Source organism: Culex quinquefasciatus, chromosome 3 (assembly GCF_015732765.1).
Source record: "Culex quinquefasciatus strain JHB chromosome 3, VPISU_Cqui_1.0_pri_paternal, whole genome shotgun sequence".
Classification (NCBI taxonomy): Eukaryota; Metazoa; Arthropoda; class Insecta; order Diptera; family Culicidae; genus Culex; species Culex quinquefasciatus.
The window spans coordinates 35,720,687-35,737,001 of record NC_051863.1 but is presented as its reverse complement, the minus strand read 5'-3'; the positions used below and the strand labels follow the sequence as shown (position 1 = coordinate 35,737,001).

Here is a 16,315-nt window from a genome sequence, read left to right as displayed (position 1 = left end):
TTGAACTTCTCAAAATTTTATGAAAACTTCTGCTTGAAGTCTTCTTCACTTCTTTACCACGCCAGTATGATTTCATACCATTCCGAACAAATTTAGTATGTACGCTTAATTTTGCGGAAAAAGCTCATACCTATCTAAGTCTCCCCGGTTTACGGTACGACTCGTCCTGAAAAAATCTTCTTTTTGCAACTTGTTGCATAAACTACAATTTTGCCCCTTATTTTTCAAGCAGATATTGAAAGAGGGTGTGAGATAAACTATGAAAAATATTTGCAACGGCCTTATTAGCTATCACATTTTTCAAAAAATGTATAATTCCAAATAATCGTATTCATTTTTTTAAGTATTTATTGAAATTAAAAGACCTTTACGGAAATTTTAAGAAAGGTTGTTTCTGTTTTTTGAATAAAAAAAACGTATTAATGATTGTCGAAGCAACATTGCGATACTGGCCACTCAAATTAAAATCAATTAAATTTAAACATTAAAATGAAGGGTCCTGGTTGTCGGAAATCACTCATTCATCGCCGAGCGAATCTTTGCCCACTGGAGCTCGCAACCAGTCGCGAGCGAACACTACACTCAGGCTGCCAGCGACTTGCTCAATCGCTTCTCCCAGCGACACAAACACTTTGTAAATTTCTTTGCCTACTCCGTCCGTCGACCCGAGTCACACACGAATACGTTCAGAGAGGAGAGAATCTAACAACATGCCAGCTCGGCGCTCTTTTGGCCTGCACTACCATGATGAAAATTGCTTTTAAATGTGTCTCTGATGCTGTGTTATCAACAATATCAATTGATAACGTAGATTTTAAGCACTTCAATAACTGAGCAAAACAAAGCCGATCGCACACTATTTCGACTCAGCGACTGAGCAATCGACTGAGCTCTAAACCATTCGCTACACAGAAAAAAATATGTGAATTTACTCGACACGGAAAAAATTAATCACACGTAAACTCAGTTGATGTAAACTTGAGATTCGACGTAAACGGTTGAATCACACGTAAAATCATGTTTTTACGTATAATTTGTTGCAAATTTACATCAAATTGCATTTAAATTTACATGTTTAATGAAGTGCAAAAGTGTTACATCATAAATGATGTAACATTCGGAAATATTTTTTGTGTGTATACTACACAGTAAAAAAAATAATTTGGAAGGTGTAATTTTGGTAGGTTGAATATTACCTCTGTTATGATGTAATTTTACCTCAATTTATACTGAAACAGTGACATTACACCAGAATAGTGGTAAAATGACACATTTTTTCTGACATAAAAGATGTACCCCTTCCCAGATGTAATATTACCATGATTTTTTTCTGTGTACCCGATTGAAGTGAGAGGGAGAGCAAAGAGAGAGTATTCAGTAGCGGTTGGTGTGGAAGTGACAAACGGTGAGAACGGTCAGAGCAGTTTTTTTGTCGCTTTCGATTTGTGGTCGCGAGTGAATGAGTCTTTTTGGAGCAATCAGGATCTTTGAATTTCAAATTTATGTTTTCGAAGTGTCACGCAAATGGCACTAAAATTGATTTGCCGATATCTCAAAAACGAATGCTCCTATTCAATGTAAAATTATGCAACATTCGTGAATTTGTTTAATCTCTTCGAGTTTTAAATAATTTTATAATCAATACTAACATTTATTTTTATTTTTTGAAAACATTAAAAAATTTCACTAGTGAATCACATTTGACTTTTAAAATCGGAACATTAGTTTTGGAGATATCTGCTTTTGAAATTTTACGCTGTTTTTTTAGCATGGACATTTTTTTCTTGTTCTTTGATATTTTGAAGAAATATAGATTTATTGGATTTTTTTAATCTCAAACAAAATCTTTTTTTATTTCAGAATATTTTTAAATAAAAAAAATATACAGATTTTGGAAAGGCTAGTATTAATTAAAAAATGTTTTTGTAGAGTGTAACTGTTTTTTTCGTCCTGAAAAGTCCTTACCAATACCTACAAGTATCATAGAATTCCTTTCTAAGTTACGGATTACTAAATATTTCCAAAACAATAGAACTAGAAGATAAGATTTTTTTTTCAGATGGCCGAAGACACTGAATCATGTGACTTTTGTGTGAAAAGCTTCCATATTTGTATGAAAACATGCTAACAATTTTCTTTTCAACAGAATACTGTAATTCAGGATCTTTATTTTGTATATCCTGCATGATTTTTTTTTTGCTGGAGATAAATTGTTAAACGTTGTACAATAATTTGTTTATAAAAACAAAATTTGACTCTTTCATTAAAAATAACTAAATCTTATTTAAAAGTGATTGTTTATGAAATAACCTTCGTTGAATATTCATAAACCACTTCAAATAGGAAAACAAAACACAAACCTTGAAACGACACTCACGACGGAAACACTCACACAGAAAAATCAATACCGCAATTAACATAAAACATCCTTGTTGATTGCTGCTGCTGCTACCAACTAGCAGTCAGCAGCATCAGGATATCATGAGAGAGAGAGAGAGAGTGTGTGTGCGATTACCATCTCCGAGTGGAACGAGGGGAAAAGATCGTAAAGTGGCGTTTTATTTACCCAACAACGCAAAAAGGGCACAAGATTGCAAAAAAAGGACAGAAAAAGTTTTCGAACTTTGTTCAATCTTCCCAGACCGACCGAGATGGGAGGGTGAACTTGTTTGATTGTGATTTGAACACTGAAAAAATCAGTGTCTGCATGGTTTTACAATTACTTCAATTTTGGATTTAATCTGAAATATATTTCTTTAAATAAAAAGATATTTTTTGACCAAATTGCATATCAAGCAACAACCAAAAATTGTTCACAATTTTAAGAAATGTTGTGCAATATTCTTCAATTCCGTTTCCCAAAGGGAACTCCGCACCAGGATGAGTCATCGGCATCCTTGGCTGCGATAGTGTGCGTGTGTGTGTGAAAAGCTATATTTTTGCAACCCCCTCATTGATAATCTCCGCCTTCTGTATTGGTGTTGAAATACAAACAAACCTCGTCTACCAGCTTGCTCGGGCAGGAAAATCGCACCGTACATGTCGGAATTTTCCTCCGCTGTTTTTCATGTGTTAACCTGCTGTTTGTTTTGTGTGATGAGATTTTTTTTTGCTGTTGCTGTTATCTCTTCAAGGATTCGTCCTGTTTTTTTTTTTTTTGTGCGGGCGAGTTGAATGAGTTGACATGGGGTGACCAAAATGGCGAAACATTGCGCAAAAGGTGAAATTTCGGTGTCACTTTCGATTTTGTTTTTCGATTGCAGCGACGACACAGGTCCAATTAAAGACGGGCGATTGCCGATCGGTGTCTGATTTTAGACAGCCTACAGCGACTGAAATGGCAGCCAGCAATGATTGGCACGTGTCCATCGGTGGCTTTTTGAAGTGTAAAGCGCAGTGATCTGCCGCAATGTAAATTGATGTACGTGCATTATTTGAAAGAGAGAGAAAAAATGCATACAGCAAAATTGATAATTTCTGCTTCGACTCAATAATGCGGCCCGCGATAAAAAAAAATAAGCACGTGATTGAAACTGGATCACAGATAATGGTTCATGTCGATGATCCGTCCAGCGTTCAGTTATCTCCGGAGGTCATCGGTGCTATTAGTAGATTTGTAATTGGAACACAGTTCCTGATTGGGTTCGGTGTTGTGGTTGCTACTTTGTATATTTACAAACAAATTAGTGCCCGGAGCTCTGCTGGTTAAGGGTTGATTGGACGGGAAATACGGAAGCTGAATGGAACTTGTTGAAAAAAAAAACACATTGTATAAAAGTGCAAATGCAGAAGTTGCAGATTACGATGGTGTAAATTTAACTCAATTTGTGATGAAAACGTAGTTATAATGGAAATTATCTAATGTTTGGGGCAGATTAAGAAATCGTTCCTTTTCCTCCAATTTTCTGTTTCTCACTCTTTAAACAAATTATTTTGCAATTTTTTTTGTAAGGAAAATTGCTTGCTCACTTCCTTTTGAGCTATTTATTACGTGATTTCAGTTGAAAATGCTCTAAAAATGCTATTATTGATCGTCGAAGTGTTGATATGCCAACATTAGATGCCCAATGGGATCACATCCCGTTCGAAATACTAAGAAAAAAGTTATTAATTTATAATAGGTAAAACTAGACCACATGAAACATTATTTTCACGATTTTTATATAGTCGATAGTCTATTATCGTTAGCAATAAAATAACAATACAATAAAAAAATAATGTTAATAAAAAAAGGGGGGCGTTAACATATTCTCAAAAAAGTGTCCACGTGGTTTATGGATGGTCCCAACCTGGAGTTACGTTCAAGGACAAGATAGAAGAGGAATTCTCTGAGAGATTTCGGTTATTCGATTTTTTTTGCAGTTTTTATCCAGCTGAAACTTTTTTGGTGCCTTCGGTACGCCCACAGAAACCATTTTGCATCATTTGTTTGTCCATATAAATAATTTTCCATGCAAATTTGGCAGCTGGCCATACAAAAATGATATATGAAAATTCAAATATATGTATTGATCGATTTGGTGTCTTCGGCAAAGTTGTAGGTATGAATAAGAACTAAACTGAAAAAAATAATACACGGTAAACCTTTTTTTAATTTCACTTTTTGTCACTTAAACTTGATTTGCAAAAAAAACACTGTTTTTGCTATTTTTTTATTTTCTGATATGTTTTTAAGGACATCAAATGCCAACTTTTCAGACATTTCCAGAAGGGGTAAAAAATATTGGACCGAGTTATGATTCCTAGTTATCATTCAATATTACGCCCTTTTGAAAAGCTAGTCTTGATGTAAAAATTAAAAAAATAATGTTTTCGAAAAGATCGGAAAATTTCACGAATGTTTTATATTTTAACTTTGTAAATCGGACCATTAGTTGCTGAGATATCGACATTAGAAAATGATGGGTTGTTCGGGTGAGACTTAGAAAACATCAATTTTCCTGTTTCTAAACCTTTGCATGGCAATATCTCAGCAACTAAACGTCTTATCAACAAAGTTCAAACAAACAAAATTTAGAGAATTTTCTCAGCTCTTCACAAATATTTTTTTTTCAAAAGTGTGCAATCATGGGCACTAATTTAAACAAAAGAATAACTTCGACTATTTTCAAAAAAGTTACTTAAAAAATAGCTATGACATGAAAACGGTACACTTTATGAAAATTTCACTCAAGTTCTTTTTGATTGCAAATTTGATTTTACATCGAAAAATGAAGCTGATTTTTTTCCGATTTTTTGAAAAAATCCGTATTGATTCAAAAATGTATAACTCGGTCAAAGATTGTTTGCCCGTTTGACAAATTTCTGAAAAGTTGGCATTTGATGTACCCTAAAACATATCACGAAATAAAAAAAAAATAAAATAGTGTTTTTTGCAAATCAAGTTTTAGTGACAAAAAGTGAAATTAGAAAGCACCAAAAAAATTTACCGTGTATCATTTTTTTCAGTGTAGTCCTTATCCATACCTACAACTTTGTCGAAGACACCAAAATCCATCAAAAAATTCCTTCAAAATATACAGATTTTTGAACTTTCACATATCATTTTTGTATGGACAGCTGCCAAATTTGTATGGAAAATTATATGGACAAACTAATGATGCGAAATGGCTTTTTTGGGCATACCGAAGGCACCAAAAAATTTTCAGCCGAATTTAAAAAAAAATAAAAAAAATACCGCTTTCAAAGTGAACTGTTCAAAAGAGTAATTCTGCACGTTTTCGCAATTCGACTTTTATTTGATTTGTTTTTATTCGAATTAAACTTTTTTCATGCAATCCGTATGGGAACGTTCTTTCATTACGTAACGCAAAAATTTGGGTTTTAAGACCCCCTCGCCCCCACTCCTCGTCTCAAAATTCCATACTTTTTTTTAAAAATGTATGGAACGTAACACGGTTTCCGACTTCCCTCCCTCCTACCCCTCAACTGCGTTACGTAATAAAAGAACACTCCCTGTGTCAAAATTAGACATTTTGCCTCACTAGTTTTTCCATATAACGCTCCATACAGTTTTGAGCGAGGGTCACACAAAATTCTTTTTTTTTTTACTTTTAAAAAATCAAAGTTGAATTCCCAAAAAACGTTTCTTATTTTTGAAATTCCTTAGTATGCTTGAGGGGACTGGAAAAGGTATTTTTTTCGCTAGAGTTTAGATTGGTGCAAAACGTGGTACCGGAGTTATGATTTTTTTTTTGGAAAAAGGGTATAACATACACAGCAAAAAATCCAATGGTAAAATCGCATGCAAAAGCATGCACATCACCTTCGTCAAAAAAGACACTTAATATTACAAGCTGCATGTACAATTTTTGTAAACACAAAAAAAAAGTTGCAACCGACGGGACTCAAACCCAACACCTTTAGCCCGCTCGGCCATCAGACCGATGAAAAATGAAAAGGATAAACGTATATGTGAGCTTGACATTTCGGTCAAGTAGGTTTCCCATACTGATGGGCTGCATATTTCAGGGTGTAATATTACACAGAATTTCATAAAATAATGCAAAATTTATGTTACACCCAGGCCTTTTACACGCAGCTGGATTACTACTTTATTCGCTGTGTATTGTCAAACAATATTGCAAAAAATCATTTTAACATTTTTGCTTTTGCTTTAGAAAATGACTTTACCAAAAAAAAAAAAAACAAACAACTTTGCCCTTTATTTTTTTTGGTAAAGTTCACCATTTTGGAGTTATAAGCACATTATGGTGACATTTTTCGATTTTTTGTAGTATTTTGCAATTTAAAAATATTTCACGAAAGAAAAGCACCCCTGCAACATAAAAGAAGAGCTGGAACATTTCCTGAAATTTTCCTTTTTGACTTTGTTGATCGGACTGCTGGTTGGTTATTCCAAGTGAAGAAAATAAAAAATAATAATTATGGCAACACTGTCTAGTGTTATGAGTACTTTAGGCGGACCAATGTCTGGCCCTCGGAGAACTGATGAATAAGTACATCTATAAAGGATTATAATAACTGTGATCTAGTTTGAAGCTTTCTCTTTTTCTATCCATTTCCGTTGCAATTTAAGTAAGTTATTTCTTAATTTTCCTTACTCTTAGTAACACCATTATTTACAAGCAATAATTGTTCCAAAATGGATTATGATGTAACACATAGCTGAAATGAACTCCAAAACTTTGTTATGTACCTCAAAAGAACTTGTTGAATCTTGATTATTCACCAATAAAACCGAATTAATTTGAATTGAATAATACGAAATTGACGAATCTATCACCTTTCTAAGTTTGGTTTTAATTTGCAGATTTTATTTTATTTATTTTTTTGTAAAACCGGATAATTTAACATTGCTGTGATGTAATAAATGTTGGATCGCTTAAACTTTTATCCGTATAAAAGCTTTGAATCGCATTAAAAGATCAGACACATGAACTCACATAAAAGAGCTTAATTCGAGTATTGCCCTGGAGGGTTTGTTTTGTTTTTTTCCCGCCCAACGACACGTCAAATGCGATTACTCGGAGTGTTACTCGACACTCGTACGCGTTCCAGTATCAGTGGTAAAAAGGAAGGTCTCTCGTTGAAAGTACGTAATTAGCGCAATCTTAACTGTTCAGGGATGTGTGGAAAAGTGCGCACATATCCTTTGAATTTCAAGTTGTTCTGTGTGCTTTTTTTACAAACGACACAGAAGTTAAAGAGCATTCCCTCATTTTTATTCAATATTCAAAGTAGTACTTGGCGTGGAGTTGTTACTAACATCTCCATCGTCATCGTACGTAAAAGCAGGGTGGCCACCTCGGGAAAAAACCGGGAAAACCGGGAAAAACCCGGGATTTTTATCCACCGGGAGAAAACCGGGAAAAACTCGGGAATTCGACTGACAAACCGGGAAAATATTTTAAGTTTATTTAAATTTTGACAAAAGTACCACGAGCGGTCTCAGGGGGGCCAGAAAAAAAACCCCTCAAACGAAATATTTAAGAGCGAGTTTTTCACCGATGTGAAACAGGTCGTATCGAGGTTCTCCGATTTGGATGAAACTTTCAGCGTTTGTTTGTCTATGCATGAGATGAACTCATGCCAAATATGAGCCCTCTACGACAAAGGGAAGTGGGGTAAAACGGGCATTGAAGTTTGAGGTCCAAAACACATGAAAAATCTTAAAATTGCTCGCATTTCCGTAAAACTTCATCAATTCCAACTCTCTTAAATGCATTCAAATGGTCTTTCGAAGCCCTTCAAAATGTGCTATAGACATTTAGGATTGGTTGAACTTTTTCTCATAGCTTTTGCAAATTACTGTTAAAAATGGATTTTTTTAAAACCTTAATAACTTTTGGCAACAGCCTCCAACACCCATACTCCCATAGGTCAAAAGTTAGGGAATTTTATGGACTATAAGCCTACGGTATTAACTTTTTGGCCAATCGCAGTTTTTCTCATAGTTTTTCGATTTTTCTAGAACAAACATTTTACAACGTTAGTTTTTGCTCTTTAGGCCTCCATAGCGGCACTTTTTGGTCTCAATTTTGACATATTCGGAATCCTCAGAAAATTTTACATTAGATTGAGGTGTTGGAATTTTGAATGTGATTGGTTAAAATGGCATTTAGAATTAATTAAAATATTATTTAGAATTTTGTCGGATTCGGGGTAAACAAGTTTTCGCCTACTTGATACAGCATTTGACGTATTGATCATAGGGTAAATAAGCTCTATTTCTTTTTTCAAAAATGTTTTATTTAATTATTTTTTAAATCAAAATTACAACTCCAATACTTCTAACTTACGTGAAATTGATCGAGGATTCCGAATATGACAAAATTGAGACCAAAAAGTGCCGCTATGGAGGCCTAAAGAGCAAAAACTAACGTTGTAAAATGTTTGTTCTAGAAAAATCGAAAAACTATGAGAAAAACTGCGATTGGCCAAAAAGTTAATACCGTAAGCTTATAGTCCATGAAATTACCTATCTTTTGACCTATGGGAGTATGGGTGTTGGAGGCTGTTGCAAAAAGATATTAAGGTTTTAAAAAAATAAATTTTTAACAGTAATTTGCAAAAGCTATGAAAAAAAGTCAAACCAATCCTGGATGTCTATAGCACATTTTGAAGGGCTTCAAAAGACCTTTCGAATGCATTTAAGAGAGTTGGAATTGATGAAGTCTTACGGAAATGCGAGCAGTTTTAAGATTTTTCATGTGTTTTGAACCTCAAACTTCAATGCCCGTTTTACCCCACTTCCCTTTGTCGTAGAGGGCTCATATTTGGCATTAGTTCATCTCATGCATAGACGAACAAACGCTGAAAGTTTCATCCAAATCGGAGCACCTCGATACGACCTCTAGAACAAACCGAGCAGAATCTACAAATACTGCCTCTTAAGAGAAAAAAAAATAAATTGATTTGAAGCAAAAGCTAACAACCATATTTAAGGTGCAGTGAATTACGGGCGAATTATTTTTGACCAATCAGAAAATGTTTAAAAAAATAATTTGAATGATAAACCTATAATTTGCATTCGTTAAGAAATTTTAAGAATTTAAAATAAAGTGCACCGTTTTAGAGTTTTTTCTTTTTGTTTTTTCTTCGAATATTTGTTTCAAATTTGTAAATTGTGCCATTTAATTTAAAACATTCAAAATATTTGTAAAAATAATCATATGTTTCATAATTTGGATATTGTTAATTTTACCTTTGTTTGCTAAAATATTAGTTGTGCTTAAAATTTAAATCAGGATTTTTTTTTTAATTTAATGATCAAGATTTGTCCTTCAAAGAAAGCAGTAAAGAATTTTCTCAACCATTCGATTTTTTAAAGCTAAAATAGAATGATTTTTTAATGAAAATAACTACAACTTCTAAAAAATACTATTAAATAGCATGTTTAAATCTGAAATCAAAACTATTTTTGAAATTTTTCAAATGTATATTTTGGGCAGTTTAAAAAATCTCTGTTCGAAAAACAATTCGTCGGTCTCCATAAATTTATACAAAATTATTATTATTATATATATAGAAGAAAAAATAATAGAAAAAATAAAAAAAAGTCAATGAATATTTAATTAACAGAAAGTATATCTCCAATATGCTTGGCATTTTCAGCAGATAGTTTAAGAAATACAGAAAAACATTTTATTTTGAAGCTTTACTAAGAAAACTGATTTGAAGAAACGTACATGGACGATGAGTAAAAAAAACAAAAAAATAAAATATAACAAAAAAATTAAAGAACAAGCCATAGTCTCAACATTTGAATGCAAAAAGTGTTTAAAAATGCATTTTACACTAGTTCAGTTGTTTTGCAATTATTAGTCTTCAAAAAATGTACGGAAAAAACTTTTTGCGATATTAAAGACCGAAAATTAAAAAAAAAATCAAAAGATTATTAAATCAACCCAAACATGCTTAAAAATGATTCCAAACGCAGGGGAATGTATTTTAAATAGATTTCAGCTGATTGCACTCAATTTTCGATTGAAATTTAGATTTTCCATGAAAAAAAATTTTTTTTTGCCCCCTGATTTTTCGGGGCAACTTTGAAGGAAGGGACAAAAACTTTAAATAAAATTTGTACCAGCCTTATGTGTTGTTGAAAAAATCGCAGCTCGATCATTTTTTATGATTTTTTACCATTTCGTGTTTTGGGTATTTCAGACAGTTTTTCTAAATTAAAATTATTTTCGAAAATTTATTCCATCAATCAACTTACCGAAGATACTTAATCGATAAAAAAAGTGTCAAGATACCGTTTTTTTTTAAATATTTGTATGGAATTTTCCTGCACTGCTGCCAAAGTGTATACATTTTTGTTTGGACTAATGATTCAAAAAGACTTTTTGGTTAAAAATAAAGTACTCACCAAAAAATAATAATTAATTCACAGAAATTGATAATTCTTGGAATAATCGTTCTTCTTGAATACACAAAACCTTTTTTCAAAGAAACTTTACGAGCATTTATATAAATGTTGATAACAATGTATTTTTGCAAATCTTTTCTACAAAATTAATAAATTGTAAATGCCATTTCCTGCTTTCTAATAATAATTAATGTTATTCTAAAAATAAAAAGTTTTTTTATTTTTAGTTTGTAAAATCTATAGAGCATGATGATGAAAAATCCCAATCATTAGAAAAATTAGAGGTTTGGATTGGAAACAGATAAAAACGGCTTCGTTTTCAACTTACTTACTTTGTACTCAAGATATTTGAAAGCTTTCTTGAGGAACTCAAACTTTGAACCAAATGTATGCGTTCCAAAAGTATGTTGATACCAACGTTAGCCTAAAAAAAACATTGTAATTTGGTTTAAAAACATTCCGGAAAATTCCTTCCGGTCTCGGGAGAAAACCGGCAAAAAACCGGGAAATTGAAAATCGAAATCTGGTGGCCACCCTGACGTAAAAGTCATCATGATTATTCATGTTACGCAAACACTATTGCCAGCAGCAGCAGTACATCAACCCTTTCGCTTGCGCGCCTATGATGCATCCTGTGTGAGGAGGCATTCAGCACATCCTTGAAAGGGGCGGAACCAATTTGCCAAATGGATCTTTTGTTTTTGGGTGCAGCTTTTCAAGTCATTCATTTGACTAGCTGCGTGTGAAACAGAGAGGTCGTCGACTGGGGGGGTTCAGACGATTCAGATACATGAAATTTGTTTCATTAGTTTAAGTAAAATGTATTGGATTTTACTGCATAATTACAGTACAGTTAGACTCTGCTGGTTCGACACCTTCTAGAAACTTACGTTCACGTTCGAGAGAAAAAAAACCTCAGACTGAGAGTTAAATTTAAAAAGGAACTTTGAATCGACTATAGCGAACGAGTTGGCCATGATCATTTTACACCTTAAAAAAAACTGTAGAAAATGGGGATCGATCCAGCTACCTTTAACTCATTATTCCTTTGCATTTACAGCATCGGCCACCACGGCAAGGATGGTCAGTGTTTCGCCGAACGATTACATTATTCTCTTGCGATTGTCATAATCCTCTCAAACAAATTCGAGGCCGTTTTACTCTCGACCGCCTTCAGCGGCCGTAATTACTGTCAAAATGTACAAATCCTTTTCGACGAATATTTCGCATTCAAATGAGGCAAGATTTTTCTATTTTGAGAACATTAATCATTTTCTTCATTCTTTCCAAAGAAGTCGAAAAGTTTATCTCGCGCAACCTTCTGTTTAATTGGCTTCCTGTGTCAACAAGGTGCTTCTCCTCCAGTTGGAAAACACACACACACAAGCTTCTTGCATAAAAAAAACAGGGTTAGCATATAACCTTGGCCGGGCATCATAAAACCAACATTTGATTTGCTTCTCAATATAAGGTGTGTGTGTGTGGGAGACGGACGACGAAGCCCGTCAAAGTCGTCAGTGTTGTAGGGTCGTCATGCCTTGGTCACCATGGTGAACTGGTTATCCGGCAAAATATCCGGGCCCTTTGTTGGCCGGAATAAATGACGCAAAAAAAAACTTTCTCCACTTCCCTTCAAGTGCCTTGAATGTGGGGGAGAAAGAGGTAGAACCTGTTGTCCTTGGATCGTGTGGACGACGCGTTTTTGTTGCATTATTTATAAAAAGAAAGCCACATTTATTGGCACAGACAAATGGACGTACAGTTTTCAAAATTACAGAAAAAAGGTAGTTTGACAGTGATAGAGCTGTTTGTCTGTGAGTCTGTAAGATTGGGTCACAAAATCGGCTTAGAATTGATTATCTGGGGTAGTGTTGCATAATTCATTAGGTCACCTTTCCCTTTTTTCCAGATTATTCTACGACATTTTGTCGTAGCATTTTCTTTTCCCAAAAAGAAAAAAAAACTTAACTAATTTTCTTTCCTTTTCTTCTTCTCCATATTACAGGGCGGCTACCCGGCGCGGCTCAAAAAGGTCCTCATCGTGACCGCCCCGTTATGGTTTAAGGCGCCGTTCAAGATCCTGCGGTTGTTTGTGCGCGAGAAGCTCCGCGAGCGCGTCTTCACCGTGTCGATACCCCAGCTCAGTCTGCATGTGCCCCGGGACTCGCTGCCGGTGCGATTAGGCGGCACGCTGGAAATCGATCATTCCTCATGGTAGGTGGCAAGTGGCGGACTGTCGGATGGTTGTTTGTTTAAGCTGGAAGCTGAATTGGTTCAGGCCAGCGTTGCCACATGTACAGATTTATCTGTCATGGTACAGATTTTCAGCAAAGATCTGAGTACAGAATCTGTACGTACAGATGACAGATATTTGGGTCACCGTACTGATTTTTACAGATTTTCAGATAAAACAGATTCTTACTCAAAATGATATTATTGAATAGTTAAGTTATTGCAATTATCTCAACATTTAAAAACTTTTCATTGATTAAATCTAGTTTAACTTTTGAAACATTTAGAAATGGATCATGCTTATATTTTTTAACGATCTTAGATCCATTTATGCTAGAATATTTTGAACTAGGAGTCTCTCTTAAAGTACTAACCCCCAGTACGCCGCGGGTAATTGGCTCCCTCCCACTAACATTTACACACAAGATCCTCTGTAGTTTTAGGATTTTCATAGGTTTAAGAAAACTGCATTTACAAAAGCAGACTCATTGCTAACCAGAATTCAGTACCGACAAGGACCTAATAAAAATAATTTATAGCATTTCGTTCTAATAAAGTTATAAAATAATTTACAGCATTTCCCATTCTTCTCAAATATGATTTTGAAATGAAGGAGAACACAGGTAAAATAAAATCTAAAATACTTCAAAAATTTAATAAAAGTTGTACTGAATCATACAGAAAATAATGTGTCATAAAGTTTATTGTATTTTTTTTCATTAATTTGAGTATATTTTTAAATTATATGAAAACAACATGATTTTTTCATATTCATAATCTTGATTATTGCATTTAAAGCATTTTTTGCAAAAAAAAGTTTGATAATAAAAATTATCTTTTTAGCATTCCATACTTTAAATGCACTAAATTTGAAACATATTTACAACCGCCTTGTACTTGCCTGAATATTACAAAATTTAATCCTCGTTTTTCAAAACATTATTATTTTTTTCTTGAAAGGTAACACCATTATGTCACATTAAACTATTTAATAAATGGAATATGGTCAAAGTAAATTTTATTGAAAGTTTTCGATAAATCATGTTTTGTACCGTCAACTGGATCAATCGGGACTGCAGTCTGTATGAATATGGATTACAGTCTAACTTAAATTATTTGATTCTTAAATTCCTGAATTCTTAAATTCTTAAATTCCTGAATTCTTAAATTCTGAAATTCTGAAATTCTGAATTTCTTAAATTCTTAAATTCTTAAATTCTTAAGTTCTTAAATTCTTAAATTCTTAAATTCTTAAATTCTTAAATTCTTAAATTCTTAAATTCTTAAATTCTTAAATTCTTAAATTCTTAAATTCTTAAATTCTTAAATTCTTAAATTCTTAAATTCTTAAATTCTTAAATTCTTAAATTCTTAAATTCTTAAATTCTTAAATTCTTAAATTCTTAAATTCTTAAATTCTTAAATTCTTAAATTCTTAAATTCTTAAATTCTTAAATTCTTAAATTCTTAAATTCTTAAATTCTTAAATTCTTAAATTCTTAAATTCTTAAATTCTTAAATTCTTAAATTCTTAAATTCTTAAATTCTTAAATTCTTAAATTCTTAAATTCTTAAATTCTTAAATTCTTAAATTCTTAAATTCTTAAATTCTTAAATTCTTAAATTCTTAAATTCTTAAATTCTTAAATTCTTAAATTCTTAAATTCTTAAATTCTTAAATTCTTAAATTCTTAAATTCTTAAATTCTTAAATTCTTAAATTCTTAAATTCTTAAATTCTTAAATTCTTAAATTCTTAAATTCTTAAATTCTTAAATTCTTAAATTCTTAAATTCTTAAATTCTTAAATTCTTAAATTCTTAAATTCTTAAATTCTTAAATTCTTAAATTCTTAAATTTAAATTCTTAAATTCTTAAATTCTTAAATTCTTAAATTCTTAAATTCTTAAATTCTTAAATTCTTAAATTCTTAAATTCTTAAATTCTTAAATTCTTAAATTCTTAAATTCTTAAATTCTTAAATTCTTAAATTCTTAAATTCTTAAATTCTTAAATTCTTAAATTCTTAAATTCTTAAATTCTTAAATTCTTAAATTCTTAAATTCTTAAATTCTTAAATTCTTAAATTCTTAAATTCTTAAATTCTTAAATTCTTAAATTCTTAAATTCTTAAATTCTTAAATTCTTAAATTCTTAAATTCTTAAATTCTTAAATTTTAAATTCTTAAATTCTTAAATTCTTAAATTCTTAAATTCTTAAATTCTTAAATTCTTAAATTCTTAAATTCTTAAATTCTTAAATTCTTAAATTCTTAAATTCTTAAATTCTTAAATTCTTAAATTCTTAAATTCTTAAATTCTTAAATTCTTAAATTCTTAAATTCTTAAATTCTTAAATTCTTAAATTCTTAAATTCTTAAATTCTTAAATTCTTAAATTCTTAAATTCTTAAATTCTTAAATTCTTAAATTCTTAAATTCTTAAATTCTTAAATTCTTAAATTCTTAAATTCTTAAATTCTTAAATTCTTAAATTCTTAAATTCTTAAATTCTTAAATTCTTAAATTCTTAAATTCTTAAAATTCTTAAATTCTTAAATTCTTAAATTCTTAAATTCTTAAATTCTTAAATTCTTAAATTCTTAAATTCTTAAATTCTTAAATTCTTAAATTCTTAAATTCTTAAATTCTTAAATTCTTAATTCTTAAATTCTTAAATTCTTAAATTCTTAAATTCTTAAATTCTTAAATTCTTAAATTCTTAAATTCTTAAATTCTTAAATTCTTAAATTCTTAAATTCTTAAATTCTTAAATTCTTAAATTCTTAAATTCTTAAATTCTTAAATTCTTAAATTCTTAAATTCTTAAATTCTTAAATTCTTAAATTCTTAAATTCTTAAATTCTTAAATTCTTAAATTCTTAAATTCTTAAATTCTTAAATTCTTAAATTCTTAAATTCTTAAATTCTTAAATTCTTAAATTCTTAAATTCTTAAATTCTTAAATTCTTAAATTCTTAAATTCTTAAATTCTTAAATTCTTAAATTCTTAAATTCTTAAATTCTTAAATTCTTAAATTCTTAAATTCTTAAATTCTTAAATTCTTAAATTCTTAAATTCTTAAATTCTTAAATTCTTAAATTCTTAAATTCTTAAATTCTTAAATTCTTAAATTCTTAAATTCTTAAATTCTTAAATTCTTAAATTCTTAAATTCTTAAATTCTTAAATTCTTAAATTCTTAAATTCTTAAATTCTTAAATTCTTAAATTCTTAAATTCTTAAATTCT

General features: G+C 31.0%; 1 protein-coding gene across 2 annotated transcripts in view; it reads left to right on the top strand.

The window, feature by feature from the left end:
* LOC6041811 (tyrosine-protein phosphatase non-receptor type 9) overlaps positions 1-16,315 on the top strand; it is a 107,584-nt gene that overhangs the window by 75,063 nt on the left and 16,206 nt on the right. For both annotated transcript variants that reach the window (XM_038259066.1, XM_038259067.1), the window contains exon 4: positions 12,840-13,048. In XM_038259066.1, the coding sequence (XP_038114994.1) occupies positions 12,840-13,048 (209 nt within the window). The remainder of the gene's footprint in view (positions 1-12,839; positions 13,049-16,315) is intronic.